The 23,922-nt window shown below is 24.8% G+C and overlaps 1 protein-coding gene across 1 annotated transcript in view; it reads left to right on the top strand.

The window, feature by feature from the left end:
- Positions 1 to 19,070, top strand: part of LOC126904707 (uncharacterized) — a 21,002-nt gene extending 1,932 nt beyond the window's left edge. Inside the window, exons 2-11 of the mRNA XM_050683930.1 lie at positions 8,416 to 8,467; positions 8,528 to 8,582; positions 8,661 to 8,693; positions 8,813 to 8,860; positions 9,232 to 9,276; positions 9,523 to 9,582; positions 13,152 to 13,331; positions 13,670 to 13,738; positions 15,774 to 15,926; positions 18,776 to 19,070. Coding sequence (XP_050539887.1) covers positions 8,531 to 8,582; positions 8,661 to 8,693; positions 8,813 to 8,860; positions 9,232 to 9,276; positions 9,523 to 9,582; positions 13,152 to 13,331; positions 13,670 to 13,738; positions 15,774 to 15,926; positions 18,776 to 19,014 — 879 coding nt within the window. The 5' untranslated portion in view covers positions 8,416 to 8,467; positions 8,528 to 8,530 and the 3' untranslated portion in view covers positions 19,015 to 19,070. The remainder of the gene's footprint in view (positions 1 to 8,415; positions 8,468 to 8,527; positions 8,583 to 8,660; positions 8,694 to 8,812; positions 8,861 to 9,231; positions 9,277 to 9,522; positions 9,583 to 13,151; positions 13,332 to 13,669; positions 13,739 to 15,773; positions 15,927 to 18,775) is intronic.
- Positions 19,071 to 23,922: the final 4,852 nt, after the last annotated feature.

The following is a 23,922-nucleotide window of genomic DNA, read 5'->3' as shown; positions in this document are numbered from 1 at the left end:
TTATATTACCTATCAATACTTGTGACACAATGGTCGATCAATAGTATAGCAATGATAAGCTGACAACTCCGTTACTTTTATTATCTGTATGAACTATACAGTATTCCGAAACACTTTCAAAAGTTATGTTGAAAAATTAAACTTTTGTGATAAGTTGTCTTTCTCTATGTGGGCAAGTCATGGGTCAGATTAAAAAAATATATATACCCAATTGATAGGTAAAGACCTAATATATCTATTAAAAAAAAAATGTATTGATCCATATATTTTTCAAAAAATTATAGCATTATAAAGTTTAAAATATAATAAAGAATTTTTTTACAAAAATCGTACTTTTTTTATTATTTTTGACATCAGTTTTCACCATAAAAACAAAATAAAGTCCGAAATTTTATTTTTCTATAATAAAGTATATTACATAAACTTTAATTTAAGATATATATAAAACTGTCAGTATTTCCGGAACTTCTTTAAAAGTTAAGTTGAAAGAGTTATTTTTTTGTGAAAAAGTTGTAATTTTAAATCCCCCCCTGTGGGCAGATAAAGAATTAGATTTATATAAAATTAATGCCAAATGATATGTAAAGACATCAAGCGTCTATAAAAAAAAAAATTTACTGATCCATACATTTTCCGAAAAGTTATAGCATTATAATGTTAAAAATATAAAAAATAAAATCGAGAATTTTCACACGAAAATTCATTTGGTAGTCATTTTCACCAGAAGACAAGTTCAGAGGTCAAACATTTTCAAAATTTAAGTTGAAAAAGTAAATTTTTATGTGAAAAAGTTGTCATTTTGAATCCATTCCTATGGGCAAGTATAGGGTCAGATTATCAAAAAAAAATAGGGTAAGTTCCCCAACTTAATCGCCCTTATTATAAAAAATAATATTACAAAATATTTAATTATTTGTTATAAATATTTTCAGAGATAATTTTTGCAGATTTTTATGTCAATGCAATAAGTATATTTAAAAGAAGGGTTTGTCTTTCCCAAAAGAAATATTCTAGCTACCAACGGCTGATGATAAATTATAAGTTCAATTACTTAATAGAAATAATAATTAACCGACGAAGAACAAAATAGTTGAATCAAGAATGAGTAAAAGTTTAAATTTAACATATAATGTGAAAAACTCATGACATTACTATTTGTTTAGTTGTTCTCTGTTCTACAAAGAATAGTTACTCAATAACTTTATTATATTTTTGCAATTACACCAATTAAAATTAGTTTATTTGTATGAGGCTATGTCAAAGAAAATTTTAAAATTATTCAAAGTCATTTTGAAACATTCATTATTTATTAAACAGATTTTAATAAGTTTTGATAAATTTTATCATAACTTTTCGTTATCTCTAATACCCGTTTATGTGATACTACTGGGATTCAAGGTTAAGCCATAGTTTTTAATTAAAATTACTAATATTTCTGCAATTAAATTCACACTACGAATTATTTCAGATTTATACTGATTTTTTTATTAATACATTATACTTCATAATGTCATCATATTTTGGGAGTACAATGGTACTTAATATATTAGTATTTCAAAAAATTACACAGCTGGTTTAAAATCGTGTTTGAATACATTGCCATTAAAAAAAAACCCAGTACAGGGGGGTCGCGGCACAGTAATGACGTGGCATAGTTGGATCAAGTATAATGATATCTGAAAGTGATTGCAATCACTATCAAAAAAAAAAAAAGCTCTAATGTAAATCTTTAGATAGTGTGTAATTTTAAAAAATTGGTGGATTATTCCAAAAGTTACATGATCTGCTAATTCCTTATTAATATCCCTGATTAAGATAAAGTATGTCGAATTAAAATGGGATTATTAAAATATATTATTTCTCATAAAAAAATTGTGTGGATACATACACTTTTCAATAAGTTATAGCATTATAAAGTTAAATATAATATAAAAAATAAAATCGAGAACTTTCACACGAAAATAGCATTCGATAGCCGTTTTCACCATGAAGACAAGTTCAGAGGTCAAATTTTTTTTTTCAAATTAAAGTATATTACATTAGCTTTAATTTTAGATATATTTAAATGTGTCAGACTATCTTGAACATTTTCAAAAGTCAAGTTGAAAAAGTTCTACTTTCTATATGCATTTTTATGTTTTAAACCCCCCCTGTATTAAGGGAAATGGTCCGATTTAAAAAAACAGTATGTCGAATGAAAAATGTATATAAATACTACTTTTCATGAAAAAATTGTATTGATCTATACATTTTTCAAAAAGTTATAGCATAATAAAGTTAAAAATGTAAAATAAAAAATCGAGAATTTTCACACAAAAATAGCATTTGGTAGCCATTTTCACCGTCAACACAAAATAAAGTTCCGAAATTTTTTTTTTCCATGATAAAGTATATTACGTTAGCTTTAATTTAAGATATATAAAAAAGTGTCAGTATTTCCGGAACACTTTCAAAAATTAAGTTGAAAAAGTTAATTTTTTGTGAAAAAGTTGTCATTTTAAAACACCACCTGTGGGCAGGTATAGGGTCAAATTTTTAAAAAATATATATCAAATGATAGGTAAAGACATTAAGCATCTATAAAAAAAATAATATTGATTTGTTCATTTTTGAAAAAGTTATGGCAGTTTTAAGTAAAAAAAATTTCGAAAATTTCGAAAATTAGCGATTTTTAAATTTGTAATTTTTTTGGAGGTTTCCCCCATTTACGTGAAACGAGGGAAATTTTTTCAATTTTTGAGGGTAATTTCTTTAACTAGATACGATTTGGAATCTTTTGACGTATCGTTGAAAGAAATCCGTTCGGTGAGAGCTGAAAAAAAGTAGTAACAGATAAAAAAAAAAACACATAGTAAAATTAATACCTTCTCAGCTTCGCATCTAAGCTAAAAATTTCGAAAATTTCGAAAATTAACGATTATTAAATTTGTAATTTTTTTTGAAGGTTTCCCCCATTTACGGGGAACGAGGGAAATTTTTTTAATCTTTTATGGTAATGTCTTCGATTAGATACGGTTTGTGATCTTTTGACGTATCATTGAAAGAAATCGGTTCGGTGAGAGCTGAGAAAAAGTGGTAACAGACACAAAAAAAAAAAAAAACACATCATAGCTGTTATTACAAAAATATGCAATACAAAAATTAACTACGACAATTTAACGTCTATAATTAATTATACTAATAATGTATAAATAAAAAAAACATTATATATTTAAAGGTGGACAAAAATATTGGGTTAGGATAAATTTAGAAAATAGTTAATGCTTATCAATTTAGTTTTTCAAATATCAAATTCATTAATCATAAATCAAATTTATTGCAGCATCTTTTATATCTATCTAATATCTGTACAATTTTACGAAGCTAATGTTTTTACCATATCAAAACGTTTCTAATTTATTACAATGTAAATTTTTTTATTTTATTCGAACTTATTGTAAAATGAAAACTTCCTCACTTTTTGCTAAATCATCTAAAAAGCTTAGTTAAATATTTAAAAGTCAAAGTATTTGACCAAAACGTTGTTTCAGTCCTATGATGTTTATAGGATTTCAAAATTTTATAAAATCTATTCTTCATGAATTATTGTAACATTTCACAAAAAATGTATAAAATATTTTGTCTGTATAAAAGATATTTATGTTTTTTTGATAATTATATAAATAGATGAATAATTTTTTTATTCGAAAATTGTGTTTAAATATTGAAACTGGCATATGGTATATTTCAAATTAATCATTTGTCTTGGTACTTATTTAATTTTGGAGAATTTCTTGAATTCAGTTAAATATATCTAATGACATGGGAAGTATTTATATATTACACATATTTTTTTATTTTACCATACGTTAAAATTAAATGTTTAATAAGTATACATTAAAGTGTTTTAATATAATGTTTTTAGTAATTAATTTTAAAACTATAAAAATTTTCTTATAATATAATTTAATTTAATATGGGAAATTTTTAACCCAAGTTAAATTTTAAGTTAATAATAGGAAAATGATATCTATTGTATTTTTAAAAAAAAATTTAGCTAGAATATTTTTATGTTAAAAAACCATTATTATGTCATACAAAAATAATTCTTTAAATATCACCTAGTACAAATATAATCTAAATAACTTCTATTAAAAATGTGAACTCTAACAATACTAATTATATTACTTATAAATTCCAACATTATTATTGGATTTTCAAAAACCTCAGAAAAAAATACTTTGTTTATTATTATTTTTAGTAATTACACTCATTCAATATGGAATTTTTATCAGAGACAAGAATATGCATCTCTAAACAATTTGCTGATTTTTAATCTGAAATTTGTTTTTTTTTCGTTTCTAGATTTAATAGTATTACTAATTAGTACAACACGAAAGTATACTGAATTAATGTAATTTTTATACAATATTTTTAGAACTACATGTTTTTATTAAAAAGATAAAATTTTAAAACAGATAACTTTAATGCATTAAACGTATATCCAACTTAAAAGTCAATACACAATACGTATAACTTTATATAAAATGATATACTTCATTTAATAAAAATCGCATATTATGTTATATTATAATTATTATTAAGCATAATTTTATGACTTTTTATACATTAAAATATATTAATTATTTCTAAATGACCCAATAATCAAACATAAAAATGATTAAATTTAAATAAATATTTGAATTTTCCAATGATCATAATAAAAAGTTGTTAATATTGAAGGATTTTTTTTTATTTTATCCTCTTGTGTTATTGGATTTAATTTTAACCTAGGTTTTTTTCTTTTGTTTTTAAATAATTAAAAAAATTAATAAAGTTCTTCAGTTTTAAATTGTATAATTTTTCATTCACCAAGATTTCCATAGAACTGATAACCAATATTAATATTAAAATAATTAATTAACATATAAATAAATAATTATAACTAACAGAACATTGATTTTTCTGCAACAATTTACTGTAATTACATAAGTTCGTGGCTACATATAAATCTAAACAAAACCATTTTTAACGTCACATAAACTGCTTGTAAAATGTCCTATTCAATGATGTTAGTTTTAAATTTTCATGTTCAATAAAAAAAAAAACGGTAGCACAGTGGGGTCGCATCACAGAATGTACGTAGCATAGTCCAGACAATTATAAATGATATCTGACAGTGATTAAAATTACTATCATAGATATGCTTTGGTGCAAATATGATGCAAAACATTTTGTATAACTCTAAGAAGAAATAATTGATTCATTTCAATATCAATTTATAATTTTTAATTTATTTTCTGATTAAAATTTTTATGACTTATAAGTATAATACATGAAAAATATTTATTACAGTTATTAAATTAAGCGTAAATTTAAGAAAATAATACTACCTATTATAGTCTAATCAAGTGTTGAATTCTAAGAAATTGTTTGATAATTACAATAGCAATATCAACACTATAACAATTAAGAAGTAACAATATGAATTCTAAATTTCCTTAATTATATCCTGATTAGTTGTACATTTTGTTAATTCTACAAAGCACGCGTATAAAAATTTAAAGGGCTTGATGCAATGATTTTCAAAATAATTATTTTGTTATTAATGTACAAGGAACTTTCATCAGAATCAAACTTATTATTAAAAAATTGTCTAAATCAACTTTTTGCATTGTTTTCAAATCTGCAATTAGACTTTTTCTATGATTACTAATTTTTTATCTTATTTCTAATCAGTAAAATATGAGTATTCACATATAAAAAAATATGTATTGTAATACAATAAATACTTTAAAAAACATAATAAATGAAAGATTTTAATTGACTGTATGGAAAATGTGGGCTAAGAAAATTTTGATTTGATAAAGCGGAAATTTTTAAAATTTTGATTAAATTTTTGGTAATCGCTTTAACTAGATACGAATTATAATCACTTGATGTTGAAAAGAATAGGTCAAAAGAGAGCGGAGTAAATACATGACAGCCATAAAAACAAATCACGTAGTAAAATAATTTTAATATTTTTGTTTTTTTACTAGCGTTAGGTTGGTCAATACCAATTTTAATATAAACAAGAAATTTCTTCTTACGAGGTGGGATTACAGTGATAGGGTCCTTGATATTCATTGAAATTCTGATACTAAATTAGTTAAAAATCTCATTTAATGCAAAAAAATTGCAAAATTTGGGGTCCTAACTTCGTATTTCTAGCGTAAAATACATAGGTATTATCAACACGTCAACCGAGGGTCTCATTTGTTTGGTGAATAAAAATGGCAATTTGAACTAGCTTATATTTTTATTCTAATGTTTAAGCATAAGACAAAATGTTTAATTTAGATATATATATATATAAAAGTGTCAGTATTTCCTTAACACTTTCATAAGTTAAATTGTAAAAGCAATTTTTATGTGAAAAAGTTGTCATTTTGAATCCAACCCTGTGGTCAGGTAAAGGGTCAGATTATCAAAAAAATATAAATACTAAATAATAGGTAAATACCAAACGTATCTATAAAAAACCCAGCACAGTGGTGACGTGGCATAGTTGGATCAAGTATAATGATATCTAAAAGTGATTACAATCACTATCAAAAAAAAAAAAACTCTAATGCAAATCTTTAGAAAGTGTTTAATTTTAAAAAATTGGTGTATTATTCTAAAAGTTACATGATCTGCTAGTTCCTTATTAATATCCTGATTAAGATAAAGTATGTCGAATGAAAAAGGGAATATTAAAAAATAATATTTCTCAAAAAAAAAATATGTTGATCCATACACTTTTCAATTAGTTATAGCATTATAATGTTAAAAATGTAAAAAATAAAATCGAGAATTTTCACACAATAATAGCATTTGGTAGCCATTTTCACCGTGAAGATAAAATAAAGTCCGAAATTTTTTTTTCCATGATAAAGTATATTACATTAGCTTTAATTTAAGATATATATAAAAGTATCAGTATTTCCGGAACACTTTCAAAAATTAAGTTGAAAAGTTTCTACTTTCACTAATCATTTTTATGTTTTAAAGCCCCCCTGTATTAAGGGATATGGTCTACATGATCTGCTATTTCCTTATTTATATCCTGATTAAGATAAAGTATGTCAAATTAAAAAGGGATATAAATATTAATTCTTATAAAAAAATTATGTTGATCTATACACTTTTCAATAAGTTATGGCATTATAAAGATAAAAATGTAAAAAATAAAATCGAGAATTTTCACACAAAAATAGCATTTGGTAGCCATTTTCACCGTGAAGATAAAATAAAGTCCGAAATTTTTTTTGTCATGATAAAGTATATTACATTATCTTTAATTTAAGATATATATAAAAGTGTCAGACTTCCCTGAACATTTCAAAAGTGAAGTTGAAAAAATTAATTTTTTGTGAAAAAGTTGTCATTTTAAATCCCTTCCTGTGGGCAGATATAAAAAAAATATACCAAATGAAAGGTAATAATATCATGCATCTATATAAAAAAGAATTAAAAAATTTTTTTTTGGAGATTTCTCCCATTTACGTGGAACGAGGGAATTTTTTTCAATTTTTGAGGGTAATATCTTTGACTAGATACGATTTGTGATCTTTTGACGTATCATTGTAAGAAATCGGTTCGGTGAGAGCTGAGAAAAAGTGGTAAAAGACACAAAAAAAAACGCATCATAATCAATTAATACCTTTTCAGCTTCGCATTAATATTAAAAAATTACAATAAAATTTTTTTTTTTACAAATTTTCATAAAAATCAGCTTTTAAAAACAAAAAATTAGGTCAAATTTGACATTAAAAATCGAATTTTCCCATTATTATTGACAAATTAAAAATCAAAATAATTAATAACCTTGGGTCTTAAAAGGTCTTTTTTTATGTATATTTACTCAATTTACTAATTATCTTAATACTTAGAGGATATAGAAAAAAACCAATTATCATTTGAAACAGCTCCAATAATTTTATTAGAAAAGTGTATTTTTTTCTGAGATTATTAAAAAAATACTATTTTGTTAATTAATGTTATTTTATTATTTAATTTTCTGTATTATGAACTTCTTAGAAATGTTAATTTTGATTTAAAATTTTATTAACCGTTTTTGCAAATGTATTTTTCAATAACCTATATTTTTTTTTAATACATTTTGATTTATTTGACTTATAAATTGCATTTTTTTATTACTCTTTACTTCATTAAGAACACTTTATTATCTATTTTTGAAAAATAAATGATGAATTTTTAAGGCAATAAATTGAATTTCGTATAAATATATTGTTTTAATAGTTTTTTTTTATGATAAAATTATTTGTTCATTTCATTATTTACACTATATGTATTTGCTTTAAAAGAAAATGACATTAATTATTATTATAAATGTTAAAAGCTATAACGAAAAAATTATTTAAAATATATAAATACAATTAAAATTTGTTTTTTTTTTATTGTTAAATTTGCAGTGATTATACTAAAGGAATTATTTTTTAATGTAAGTTATTAATTAATATTTTAACTAATTGCCTAATTAACTTACTCAAATAATTTTTAGAACATGAACACTTCATCGATTATCGTTCTAACTTTCATTTTGGTTAATAATATAGGTATTATATATTGTACTAATTTTTTTTTAAAAAATTAACAACAAAGCATTAATTTAATTAATATTTTTGATTCTTTAGTAAATGGCAGTCCTAGCATTAGTGACATTGATGGTATGCTTTTAAAATAGTGATAAGAATCATATTGACTTTAATTAGGGTTTTTTATATCACTTAGAATAATTTTTATATTTAATTGTAACTATTTTACCAAAAATAAATAACTGTTTCAGAAGATGATTTATTATTAAATGCTCCTGATAATGATACCTCATCTGACGGTTAGTAAAATATAATTATCAATATGAAATCATGCATAAGAAAAATAATCTTAAATCATATAACGAGAGACTGGAATTAAAGAAACGTATCAACTAAACTTTCTATTATTTGCAAATTTTAATCATCATATAAAATATTTTTTAATATAAAAATGGTATACCATTAAAGGTATTGGAAGGTAACAAATACAATTTTTTATGAGTTTTAATGGAAAATATAAATTCAATTTTGCTCTCTTAAAAAGTGAGAAATTGGTTAATACACTTCATGAGTTTTAGAAATCTCGATAGTGTTTTAAGAACAAAATATCATGTTAGTGTTAATATTGATATTTAAATACAACTAATTTCAATATTATTGTTTTATTTAGACTTCTTCGAAGATTTGATGAAATCACCAGATGATGATATTTTTGGTCGGTATATGTAATAATCGTGATTTGTAACAATTAAAATATATTAACGTCTTATAATGTATTTTAATAACAACACATTTTCGGTTTACAAAAATCTTAATAAAATAATAATTTTACTTAATGATAAAATAAAATAATAAATATTTACGCGATTACTTAACCATTTTAATAAAAACGAATTATCATCTTAAATGAAAATAAAAAATTATATAATTAATATGTAATAATATAAATTGTATATTTCAGAAAACCCAATGTTGAATTTACCAAAGATGAATATGCCAATGATGGACTCTATATTTCAAGGTATGTAATAATAATGAACTTTTTATTTTTGATTTAATCGTATTAAATGATATCTATTAATAAAATTATTTAGGCTTCATAAATTACACACATTAAATACATTTTATAATTAAATAAAACTGTTATGATCAGTTATGATTCAACGTAGTGGAGTGGAGGCACTTTTTAGATAAATATTTATCTGTATATAAGTGATAAAAATAACTGTTGTAAAACGCTCAAATACTTTTTTGAAACGAATGAAAAAAAAAATCATGTTTATCAAAAATTACATGATTTTTGACTTAAGAGATGATTACTCTAGTTTGTATAATTTTAAATTCAACACATTTATTATATCTCAATAAATCGTTCTTTAGGAAGGAATATAGAGGTTTGAGTGCTATCAAGTTGAGAAAAGCGATAAGACAATCCTAATAAGACAATAATAGGCAAGTTCTATAAGACTGAAGTGAGACCAACTGTTGTATATCTGTGTATAGGAGTGTTGAGCGATTGATAGAGCATAAATTGAATGTAGCAGAGTTGAGAATGCATAGATGGATGATGATGGCTAAGTGATCGTGGATAAAATGAAAGAAAATAGACTGAAGTTTAATATAATTGAGGATGATATGAGAACTGCTAGTGTGTGTATAGACGATATGGTATATCACATCAATAAGAGATTTACGATACGGGTGGCCAATGGAAAATAATTATGGTAAAGACAAGTTAAAAAAAAAAGAGTAGATTTTTATTAATCAATATAATAAATAAGAAAATTTGAGTAGTTTTCACATAAAATAATAAAGAGGAAACGCAGAAAAGAGTAAACAATTGTGTTAACCCCGGAATATACATTGTAAAGACAAAAGAAGCAATTAAAATATTGTGCTTTTAGAGCATTTATTTTATTATTTACTTATATGATTGATTATAGTATATAAAACACATATTTAACGTGATCAAGTTGCATTCTCTTCTATATTTTTCTTAAAAATAAATACCGTCGTTTGATGTGACAAAATAATGTAAAAATAAATGTAAAAATTATACTTTTCACTAACTTTAGAAATTTAACTACAATAATCAGAAATCTTTACCAATTCTATATTTAACGCTTTGAATAATATTGTAATCATAATGCGTACTTTAATATTAATAATATATCTCACTAATATTATTATAATTCGAAGTCATTGCCTTACTGTCCTTTAAAAGTTCAGGTAACTATTTTAATACATGAGCGGGAGGAGTAGCACGACAGAAATATGCGTAATGATTAAAAAAACATAACCCACACTTCGTCCCAGTTTATACTTCCTGTCTCAAATTTAGCTAACAACGTTTATAACTTTTGAACATATTTTTATTTTTCTTCAATTATAAAATAAATTTATTTATTTTTTAAATAGAGTCAATTTTTTTAACTTGACGACCAATTTCTGATAGAACAAATATTTGGACAATTTTTTATTAACATATTAGTATACTTCAATGGCTTTAATTTTATATAAGTTAAAGTTGTCAGGCGTTGCGAAGCATTTTCAAAAATTCATCCAAATCCTTAAGATTTTTATTAGTTTTTCATGAAAAGCACATTAAAAAAATTGTTGTCTCTAGTATACCAGATATAAATTTCATTAGAATCAGTGTTTTTATAAAAAGTTAATGGAATTTAAAATGCAGAAAAAAAATGTTGATGAGGTAGTTTTTCAATAATCTAAGGGAATGTAGGCAATCTCAACATATTTGACTTAAATTATTTTTCTGATTATAAAAATAAAATCTTAAGTATCCTTGTTTGTATTATATTATATGATCCAAATTTTTTAATCAAATGTCAATTAAATTATCATTAATTAATGGTAATTAGCTAAATTCCGCGTTATCATCTGATTATTAAAATAATTTTTAGCTTCAAAGCTGAGAAGGTATTAATTTTAGTATGATGTGTTTTTTTTTTTTATTTTTTGTCTATTACAACTTTTTCTCAGCTATCACAAAACCGATTTTTTTCAACGATACGTCAAAAGATTCCAAATCGTATCAAGTCAAAGACATTACCCTCAAAATTTGAAAAAATTTCCCTCGTTTCCCGTAAATGGGGAAAACCTCCAAAAAAATTACAAATTTAAAAATCGCTAATTTTCGAAATTTTTTCAATTTTTTTACTTAAAATTGCCATAACTTTTTCAAAAATGAACAAATCAATATTATTTTTTTTTATAGATGCTTAATGTCTTTACATATTATTTGATATATTTTCTTTAAAAGTTTGATCCTAGACCTGCCCACAGGTGTTTTAAAATGACAACTTTTTCACAAAAAATTAACTTTTTCAACTTAATTTTTGAAAGTGTTCCGGAAATACTGACACTTTTTTATATATCTTAAATTAAAGCTAATGTAATATACTTTATCATGGAAAAAAAAAATTTCGGAACTTTATTTTGTGTTGACGGTGAAACTGGCTACCGAATTCTATTTTTGTGTGAAAATTTTCGATTTTGTATTTTACATTTTTAATTTTATTATGCTACAACTATTTGAAAAATGTATGGATCAATATAATTTTTTTATGAGAAATAATATTTATATACCTCTTTTATTTGACAAAGTTTTTTTTTAAATCGGACCTTTTCCCTTTATGCAGGGGGGTTCAAAACATAAAAATGTAAATAGAAAGTAAAACTTTTTCAACTTAATTTTTGGAAGTGTTCCGGAAATACTGACACTTATATATATATCTTAAATTAAAGCTTATGTTTTCTTCTTCCTCGCCTTAATCCCAACTACTTGGGGTCAGCCACTCTTATCTAAAACTCCTAAAAATTATTTAAATTTTTATGATAAATACTATTTAAATACCTTTTTTATTCGACAATGATTAAAAGCATGTATGTTCTTTATGATGAAGTGGGGTACTCTAGTTAGAGGTAAAATTGGAACGTCCTTATTTTACTTCTTACTAGTCTATATGTCACCGAATTTGTTGTAAATTCTGTAAATTTTGAATGATTGATTAATTTAGAATTTTACAAACAAAATGCTCCATTTTATGTATGATGATTGCTACGTTTAAAGTTTTATAATTAGATAATTTCTTATTTTATAAACTAGTTATAAATATATGTTATCATTTAAAAAAAATTATTTGATACCCCTATAAGTTATAATACATATTGCAATGATGAATGATACTAAATATTAATTAATAGCTGATAAGTCGAGAAATATATATAATTAAAAATTTTATTGTATTTATTTTGCGAATAATCTAGTAGTTTATGATAAACCAAAAACCCTGTGTGTACTTTATAGCTCTATAAGTAAAATTCTGAACTCTTTTATTTTTCACATATTCATTCATGCATTGATGACTATATCATTAATATTATACATCCATTATATAATTTGAATATTTCACTAAAAAATTGTCACTGAAGTACAATTACAATAAGATACAAGCATATAAACATTAAAAATGCTTTCTTTTGTAATCATGAAATGTTGACATGGAACTTTTTATTTAATGATATGGAATTATGAAAATAATTAAAAAATGAACTAATTGATTTTTTCAGATTGCTTGCTTAATAATTTTTTAAGTAACAAGTGTGTAAGTTGTTCTGAAAGAGAGCCATCGATTAGATTGGAAACTTGTAGGCATAATATCTGTAATGAATGTTTAAAAGAATTCGGCAAAAATCAAACAGAAAATTGTATAAAATGTCAAACAAACATTGAAAAATTTAGAAGAATTGGTAATTTTACTAATATAATAAAATTTAATTTAATTGAAATAAAGTTATAAATGGTAATATATATTTTTAAAAAAGTTAGATAAAAGGTAAAAAATATAGCTAACATTTTTGTTTTCATACATAAATGTATGATACATGCATTTTAATTTTAACGAAAATCCCAAATATATTAATTAATATTTTGTGTCATAGAAATAAATTACAATTATATAAATTATAAAACGAAAAATTAATTTATCTTCGATTTTTTTTTATACATAAAATGTATTTATTATTGTTTATCATGAACAAAAAAGGTTAACATAATGTTATATAATTTTCTTTGTATTTTATTTCAGAAAAGCTTCCTATACCTCAATTAGAGGTCATCAGTCAAGTTGATAAAAAAACTGAAAAGAAAAAAAAGAGTAAGTAAAATTGAATTGAAACTTTATATTTATCGAAACTTGATTCGAAAGTACAAGATAACAAAACAATAATTATGTAAAACAAATTAGTTTTTTAATTTATTTTACATAAATACTAAATGTTTTATAAAATTTTTTTAAAAAGATTTTCGGATAAATTAACGAATTTAGTAATTTGGTCTCATAAATTATGTATAATTATATCAAAAATTGTGAAAGTTCACAAAAAAAATTCCTTGGACATAATTTTAGACATTGAGAACTTTAAAGGTTAAAGATATTCACCATAACACGCCTAAAGTAGATTTTTTTGGAATGTTAAAATTAATAAGATTTATTTTTGTTAGTAACTTTCCCAAAAAGAATTTTTTTGAACTAACTATCATAATAAGGCATTTACAAAAAAAAAAAAAAACAATACTAATAATATAGTGTGATGATGGTGTTACTATTGTTCCCAAAATATGTGTACGCTATATAAAAAAATTAATATTATTTTAGTATTTTTTGTGGCTTTTTGAGTTAAACATTTTTAACATTTTTTAATTTTACAGTAATATTAACAATATTTTTAAATAGTAGTACTAATATAATTAACAGAAAGCTGAATCGTGTAACAGAGTAATAATCGTATATTTGGGTTTCGGACTTGGGCGCTTAAGGTAAGGACGGGTACACTATGTTGTCGAGAATATATCCGTAGAGGAAGATCTCCTGAAACTAAGATAACAATAATAAGGCGACTAACAGTCGAGGCATAAAAGCTTTTATACTACACAAGCAAGGGATATGTCATCAACTACCGTACTAATAAGTAGACGGCTGATAAAAATGGAGAAAGACTACATTAATGTCCATTTAATATAGGGCGTGATACCGTATCATTTTAAAAAATGAATTTATAATAAAGACTACCTAGGTAAATCTACATAAAATGATAAGAAAACAACAATTTTTATATTATTTAAAATTAAAATTACTAATAATATTTTGTTATATAATAAGTATCAATTTATAAAACAAAATTTATTTAATTTCTAATTATTACTATTTCATGACTATAGGATAATACATTAACACGGTATTAAAATATGTGGTTTCAATAAAAATATTCTAGACATAATAGATTTAGAAGAGTTATTAACGTCGATACCTCTTCATTAAAAAATATTTTTAACGAAGCCTTTTTTGTTATAAACTACTAATGAGAGATTGATAGGAGGAAATTTTTGATTTTAAGACGATTATGTTTGACGATTTTTTAAAAAAAAAGAAGAAGAAAATCATTTTTATTTATAGCGTAATTTTTTACATTGAACTTTATTTAAAATTTATATTTAATATAAAGACTAATAAGGGTGACGTTTTTCTGTCTTAGTGTATCCTACATAAACCTCAAATATATATGAATTTTTTTGTAGGCTTGGAAAAACATTTTCAGTAATTTAAGTTTTTTCCAAATGAGGTATTTCTTCCTAATACACAATAGCATCCTATTTTTTTATTTCTTACAATGTTCAAAACCCTTTTTATTCTAATACGTGTAAAAAAATTACGAAATTCGAAATAAATCTCACAATATAATTAATACATGCTGATTTCAGTTCAAAGTTTGAGTTCCATCGTTTTTTATTTTTTTAAATTACAAATTATTTTATACAAATTCAACTTTTCAAATATTATAAATAAATAATCATATAGTGAAAAAAATCAATTTAAATTTTAATGAATTTTTAAAAATATATTTTTCACGAAAAATTATGAAAATGTTTAAGAAACGTTAAAAATGTATAGCTTTTAGTAGTAATAGATATACATGAATACTAAGAAGCCATAGTAATGTTTTATTCTTTCTAAATGTTTATTATTAGTACTGTTATTATCTTATAATTATAGATCATTTTACTATATAATCTCTTATCTATAACTCATTTAATTAATTTTCCGAGCATTTGTTTTTTAATTTATATTTAATATGAAAGTATTTATACTTTTTAACGTATTTATTTATATGTAACTCATATAAATGTTGTAGGAGAACAATGTCCCTATTGCTCTATAGGCGATCCCGTTATGACTTTTCAAGAATGTGGACATTGTGTTTGTAAAGATTGTGCTGATCAAGTAAAAATAGGAGCTTCTAATTGTCCATCATGTGATGGACGTATTTTAAAAATTGTAGATCAACGTAAGTATGTAATTATGAGAATTAGAATATAAAACGATATATTCCTTTTACGGTATTCAAAAATAAAATTATTTTATAAAATTATGATATATCAAGAATATTTTTATTATTTATATACTTAACTTACGTTGTTTCCTTTTGCAAAAAAAAATTCTTTCCAGCAATATTTATGGATATCAAGGGCGCATTTGACTCAGTCCATATACCTATTCTTTTAAAATGTTTAAACGCCATTGAACGACCCCTTCTCTTTGTAATTACATTTCCTCACTATTTTCTCATAGCTTCCTACACTTCCCCTCCCCTTCTGGGGTTTTTATTTCTCGTTCTTTTTTTCGCGAGCTTCCACAAGGGAGTTGTCTTAGTCCCATTCTTTTCAATATATATATATATATGAGCACTATCAGTAATGACCTCTCCTCTCACGGTTTCTCCTCCCTCTTTTATGCTGATGATATTGTCCTTTTTTCTTCTGATAGATCACTTGATCACACCGTAGCTATTCTCAACGACTCCTTGTCCATACTCTACAAAAATCTCCTTTCTTCTTACTTTACCCCGGCTCCTAAAAAGAGTCAACTTATCATCTTTACCAGAAAATACATACCTCAATCTATCCCCATTGTCATTTTAGATGGTTATTCAATACCCCCCTATAATACTGTTACTTATCTAGGACTTACTTAGACACTAAGTTAAGATGGTTTTCTCGTCTCACTAATCATATCCAAAAGTCCTATAGTCGTCTCCCCATTTATGACTACCCTTACAAGTCCTTAATCATCACCCCTACTGTTCATGAATCAGTGTACAAAATGTAATTTAATCTTTGATATCGTTAAATTTTTCTCGCGTCTCTCATTGTGTAGTCTTCCCTTCCCTTCTCGTGTGTTTGTCATTAATTATTGTAAATAGTTAATTTTAAGTGTTTGTGTTTTTCTGTTTATCGCTTTATCGCTTTATCGGCAACTATTACCTGTGTAATCTAATGCATGTATGAAAAATTGTTTTTCATTGCTGTTATTCCGTTATTATTCGACAACTGTTGCCTTAGTTGGTTATTTTACAGATGTTTTGTTTTTTAGACTCGCTATAGTACTATTATTGGAATAATATGATGAGTAGTTTATTTTATCTTAATAAAAATATACTAAATATAGTTACTTTTACTGTCGTATTTTTTTGAGTTGTTATAAACACTATAGTTGTTTTAATAAAAGCACCGTCTAACCAAAATCAAAGATATTATATTTTTATTGGTTGGTTGGATGAAAATAACCGCCTTCATCGCAAAGGTAATTAAACACCTACTGTTCATGTTCCAACTAATTTCCTAGGCTTCTCACCTTATAACCAATAATCCCTTCCTTTGACCATTAATAATTTATTCTCTCACTATATTTCTACAAACTTTCCCAACTCTCATTTAATTTTTACTAATGGGTCTGCCTCATTATCCAAAACAGGCTATTCTTATCACATATCAAGTCTTAATATCTCCTTTTCCACTAACCTGCATCCCCTTTCTTCTCTTTTACTACTAAATGCATTACTATTGTCAATGCACTACTCTAAATTTCTGTTTCTCTAGATACTTCTTTTCTCATCTGCTCAGATTCGCAAGCTTGTCTTTTGGCTATTAATTCTAACCCTTTGATTCTCTAACTCCTATTATATTCCTTTCAGTTAGAGCATTGATTCACAAAATTTTAACCTTTGGTAAAGAAATTTAATTCCATTGGGTTCCTAGCCATGTCAGGATCCGCGGTAACGAGTTTGCTGATTCTTAAGCTATCATCAATGCGCATCATCATTCCTAATGTTACTTTCATCTTCCATATTCTGATGCTTTGCATTATTTTTTTAGTGGTTGCACTATTTAACTACCTTATTATATATTATAATTTATTTTACATACTTTACTTTTGTTATACTAATAAACACTTATTATTTCTGTAATTCACAACGCTAATTAATACTATATCCTCTAATTCTTATGTATTTGTTGAGCTATAATATTTTTATAATAAAAGCTAATAAAAAAAAAACTTACGTTGTTTCTCAAATGACCGATTCAAATAAACACAAATAAAATAAATACATAAATCACACTCCTAGAAGATATAGAGTTTGTAGGGATTAACAAAGATGTTAAATAACATGTCACAATGAATGCGTTTATATATGTTTATATGTTTTATCTTAGATGTACTGCAGTACGATAACACTCCGTGTATTTTTTTTATTCTCGCGCTGTTCGTCAATCCAGTGACACTTTTTATTTGTGCTCTTTTTTTATGTTGTATAAAATCATTTTTCATTATTAAAAATTATTAATTATTATAAATTTTAATTGTAGTATTTTGTAATAAATATAAACACCAAAACACTACAAATTGGTGACCTCGACGTGATATATAACTTCAAATTTATCTAAATAGTTATTTCGACTAATACATTGCAAAAAAATAAGTAAGGAATTGGGTTCTAATTTTCTCTTATTCAATTGCAAACTAAACTGAATTAGCTATTCTAATTTCGAGTAAACTTTCGATAAGTTGGTATCATTTCACTACCAATTATTATTTTATTATCAGTTTATTTTATTTAACACTCATGACTTAATTTTGGGTGATTTTATAAAGTTACGTGTGCAGGCCCTAAACCTTCACTAAGACTAACTTTGGATAAAAATGTTGAAGTCACTTTACAGTTAAAGCGATACATTTTTATATACATCAAAACTATTACAATTTTCTGAATAATAATTTACCAAGTAAAGTTTTATAACTTTTTATAAGCATTGACAAACTGAGTATAATGTTAATTGCTTAAATTTTATGTTTAAGATGGTGTATCATTCTTTCCATCAACTGGAGAAAAACCAAGTTCCAGTAATACTGGTTATTTGAAACGTCTCAATTCGATTAATAGTGGTTCGGATTTGCTTTCAGAACTCCTAAAAAGAGATAACGCGCCTAAAGCTAACGAAAGTGAAAAAAATGTTAATAAAGAAGAAGAAGAAGAAGAAAAAGAAGAAAAAAAAGTAGAAGAAAAAGAAGAACATAAAATTGATGATGTAGAATAATTATTAATACATGTATTAAATATTGCATATATATGAATAAAGGAAAAATCATCTAATTAGTGTTCCCTATTAGGGAATTTAATATAACCATTATATTAAAAATATTTTAAACCAGCCTTTTACAAGTCTAAATAACGTGTTATTAACGTTATTATACAGCATCGTAGGTATTTTATCACAGACGCTGGATTACTTTTCCATGACATAAAAAGATTTATTTACTCAAAACGAGAGTACTTTATTAAGATTTTGTTCACATTTTATTAATCATTTGCGTCAGTCTGAGTAAATATTTTGTTCCTAAAACTTAGTTTTTTTTTTATATTGGCCTAAATGTTAAAAATTATTTTTAGATAATTTATAATATTTTGACCCAGAATAAGTTTTATTTATTTTCATGTTTAGCTAAATATATTCATAAAACTTAATATTAGATTGTTTAATGTAATTGTTAAAAGATTTTTAAATATTATTGCGCTCTTTAATTCTAGACAACCTTTTATGTGCTGAATAGAGTGTAAAACGTAGTGGCAAATAAGGAGGTATTTTAGTTACCTAGTACACCCGAGATGACGTTAGCACCATCCTGAAGTAGCTGCTTAAAATCTAGATTCACTATTCTTTTAAAATCGTATTGCATAACAATACTTTACAAAATTAGGCTATATACGTCTGATATCAAAAAACATTTTTTTTTTGAAAAAAAAACGACATTATTTTGAACAAAAATTGCGAAAATGAGTAAAAGATAAGTATTCTGGATATTTCGTTGAAATCCGTTGGTTCTGGGTTTTTTTTTGACACTCAGCACTCGAGACCGCATCGCCAGCATTTCTTGATGTATGAAAAAGATTTTCTTTTGTTTTGTTCATATGACACTGAACACATTTGTATTTTATTTTTTTGTAGGGATATAATAACATTTCAACACTTTAAATATTATGTTATAGGATTTGTTATTCTAATCATCTGTATTATTTGATCTCAACATTTAGAGTATAATTACTTCATTGGAGTATGATCTAATTATGACATTTCATTTTATAGTAACACATTATAGCATATAACATAATACCACAATTTTTTAGCTTCGATACAAAGTTGAGAAAGTATTAATTTTACTATGATGTGTTTTTTTTTTTTTTTTTATGTCTGTTGCCACTTTTTCTCAGCTCTCACTGGACCGATTTCTTTCAAAAATACGTCAAAAGATCACAAATCGTATCTAGTTGAAGACATTACCCTTAAAAATTGAATGATTTTCCCTCGTTCCCCGCAAATGGGGGAAATATCTAAAAAAATTACAAATTTAAAAATCGGTAAATTTTGTCATTTTTTTTCTTAAAACTCCCATAACTTTTTCAAAAATCCATAAATCAACATAATTTTTTTTTTATACTAAAACCTTAGATATTATCCTTTCATTTGATATCATTTTTTTGAAAATCTAACACTTATCCTGCTCATTGGGGTGATTTAAAATAACAACTTTTTTTACAAAAACTAACTATTTCAACTTAGTTTTTGAAAATGTTCCGGAAATACTGTGTCCTTTAAACATATAATAAATTAAAGTTTATTTTATGTACTATAAAATGAAAAAAAAATTTGTCCCCACACTTTGTCTTCTGCATGTAAACGGCCGTCGTAGTTAAAAAAATGCTATTTTTGTATTAAAATTTTCGATTTTAAATTTTCGACTTAAAACTGCTATAACTTTTCGAAAAATGTGTGTATCAGCACAAATTTTTTTTTTCTAAACACATTATAAGTACTTCTTTCATTTGATATACTTTTTATTAAAATTGAACAATTTCCCCTTATATAATGGGCGTTCGAAACTTGAAACATTGTATAAAAAATAGAACTTTTTCAACTGAATTTTTGAAAATGTTCCGGAAATACTGCGTCCTTTAAACATATATCAAATTAAAGCTTTTTTTATGTACTATAAAATGAAAAAAAAAAATTTGTCCCGACACCTTATCTTCTATGTGCAAATGGCAGTCGAAATTATAAAAAAAATGTAATATTTGCGATAAAAATCACCTTTTATAACGATGTTTTTTGTACTTAAAACTGCCATAACTTTTTCAAATATTAACTAATCAAAATAATATTTCTTTATATTGAAACCTTAGGTAATTTTCTTTCATTTGATATCATTTTTTTTTGAAAATCTAACACTTATTCTGCTCACAGGGGGGATTTAAAATAGCAACTTTTTTACAAAAACTAACTTTTTCAACTTAATTTTTGAAAATGTTCCGGAAATACTGCGTCCTTTAAACATATGTTAAATTAAAGCTTATGTTATGTACTATAAAATGAAAAAAAAAAATTTGTCCCGACACCTTATCTTCTATGTGCAAATGGCTGTCGAAATTTAAAAAAAAATGTAATGTTTGCGATAAAAATCATCTTTTATCGGGATGTTTTTTGTACTTAAAATTGCCATAACTTTTTCAAATATTAACAAATCAAAATAATATTTTTTTGTATTGAAACCTTAGGTTTTTCCTTTCATTTGATATAATTTTTTTTGAAAATATAACACTTATTCTGCTCACAGGGGGGATTTAAAATAGCAACTTTTTTACAAAAACTAACTTTTTCAACTTAATTTTTGAAAATGTTCCGGAAATACTGCGTCCTTTAAACATATATCAAATTAAATCTTATTTTATGTACTATAAAATTAAAAAAAAAAATTTGTTTAGACGACCTATCTTCTATGCACAAATGGCTACTGTATTCAAAAATATGTTATTTTTGTGTTAAAATCCTGGGTTTTGTATTTTATTTTATTTTAAAATATCTTATAAGGGCAATACACTGACTTTCATGAATATTTTATAATTTAATTGACATAGAATAAAGTTCATAAGACACAAGAAATTAAACTTATTAATTTTTTTTGCTTTTTTAAAGTCGAAAAAGTAATTTTTAAATTTGCATCGAAGCGTTTCTTATAATTGTGATTTTAATCACTGTCAGATTAAATCTATACTGGACCCAACTATGCAACGTCTCCACTATGCCGCGACCCCACTGTGCTGTGTTTTTTTTAATATTGCTGATACCAATGATAGTGTTAAAATTGAATTATTATTATTTTATTGTTATGAGCTGGATACTAAATAATATTTAATGATATTATCAACCTTATAGTTATTATATTTTACTATTGGCCCTTATTTAATTATTCTCATATTAATAATTAAATGTTCACCATATTTATTTATACTGACTTTGAAGTATTACTTTTTGTGTAAAAACTTATCGTGCTTGGCATATCTGAGTACTCTAATCAAAATCTGTGATCTACCAACAGGGCCGAGTACTAGTAGTAGAGTACAGTAGTCGCGTAAGGCTTGTAGGTCTTTGTTAGAGTCTAGTTTGGTAATAAAAAATAAAATAATTCCTTATATTATTGTACGATTATAAATAAATTTTAAGTTTTTTTTTAAATCTTTCTTTTAGCTTCGATGCAAATCTGCAGAAGATATTAATTTTACTATGATGTGTTTTTTTTTTGTATCTGTAACCACTTTTTCTCAGCTTTCATCGAACCGATAATTTTCAACGATTCGTCAAAAGATTACAAATTGTATCTAGTCGAAGACATTACCTTCGGAAATTTAAAAAATTTCTTTCATTCCCCGTAAATAGGAGAAATTTCTGAAATAAATTAAAAATTTAGATATGGGTAATTTCGTCATTTTTTAAACATTCTTTTCTTAAAACTGCCACATCTTTTTTTAAAAATGAACAAATCAATATAATTTTTTTTTATATAGATGCTTGATGTCTTTACCTATCATTTGGTATATTTTTTTTTATAAATTTAACCCTAGACCTGCCCAAAGGGGGGGTTTTAAAATGACAACTTTTTCACAAAAAATTAACTTTTTCAACTAAACTTTTGAAAGTGTTCCGGAAATACTGACACGTATCAACGATATAAGCCTAGTGAGCGTTATAATAATAATGTGGGATACAATCACATATATGTAATCGTATCTAACCAATGTGTAAAAGAAAAAATTGTCACTGACTTTGGGTCTTGTGGATTTACTGTTTTTGAAAAAACCCAGTGTTTACTCCGAATCGGATTTGCACGCGTAACAAAAAAAATCTAATCGAAATTGTTGAATAAGCATTACAAGAGGACGTTATTGTCGGCCCCTTTTTGTGAATTTTAACTTGTCTCATTCATAAATCATGATTTATGAGTTATGTTTCATTTAAATCATAACTCGTCCTATTAGATATTTTTGCGGTGTTTTCGAGCACGTAGTTGTTTAAAAACGATGATAAATCGCCTTGCGATTGTCGCACCTTTGTGCGTTATTGTATATTGCCCTGGCGATATGCTCATCGTGAATTTCATTCATACATTTGAAGTACTGTTCGCCAAAATACATTTTTACCTGGTCAATTGTCATACCAACGACTTCATTCACCTTCCACTTACATCAACGATTCATCATCATCGGTGTCGATAAGTACTTAATAATCATATAGTTTTGTCTTATTTTTAATCTTATTGTTTGTTCTTTTGTTGCATTTGTATTAAGTATCCCCATCTGACAACATTTATGTATATAATATTTTGGTATATATTTTTAATACAAGTGATTATTATATATTCCTAAATTCATTTTATTTATTTATACAGTTCACTCCCTACTTCTATTTCTCCTGCATGATTTAGATACTCCAGAAACGAACGTTATCTAACCCGCACGAGTATAACCGGGCGTTTCGTTCAAACAGAAACTGATGTACATTTATATAAAGACGGATCGTTGAAAAAATAAGGTAAAAAATTTGTTAACACTTTTAAACCATTGTTTGAAAAGGGCCACGCAGGTGATGCAAACAATTTCTTACCGTTGATATTAG

Source organism: Daktulosphaira vitifoliae, unplaced genomic scaffold (genome assembly GCF_025091365.1).
Source record: "Daktulosphaira vitifoliae isolate Bord-2020 unplaced genomic scaffold, ASM2509136v1 Scaffold_4, whole genome shotgun sequence".
NCBI classification, from domain to species: Eukaryota; Metazoa; Arthropoda; class Insecta; order Hemiptera; family Phylloxeridae; genus Daktulosphaira; species Daktulosphaira vitifoliae.
The sequence above is the reverse complement of the archived record's forward strand: the minus strand, read 5'-3'. Positions and strand labels throughout refer to the sequence as shown.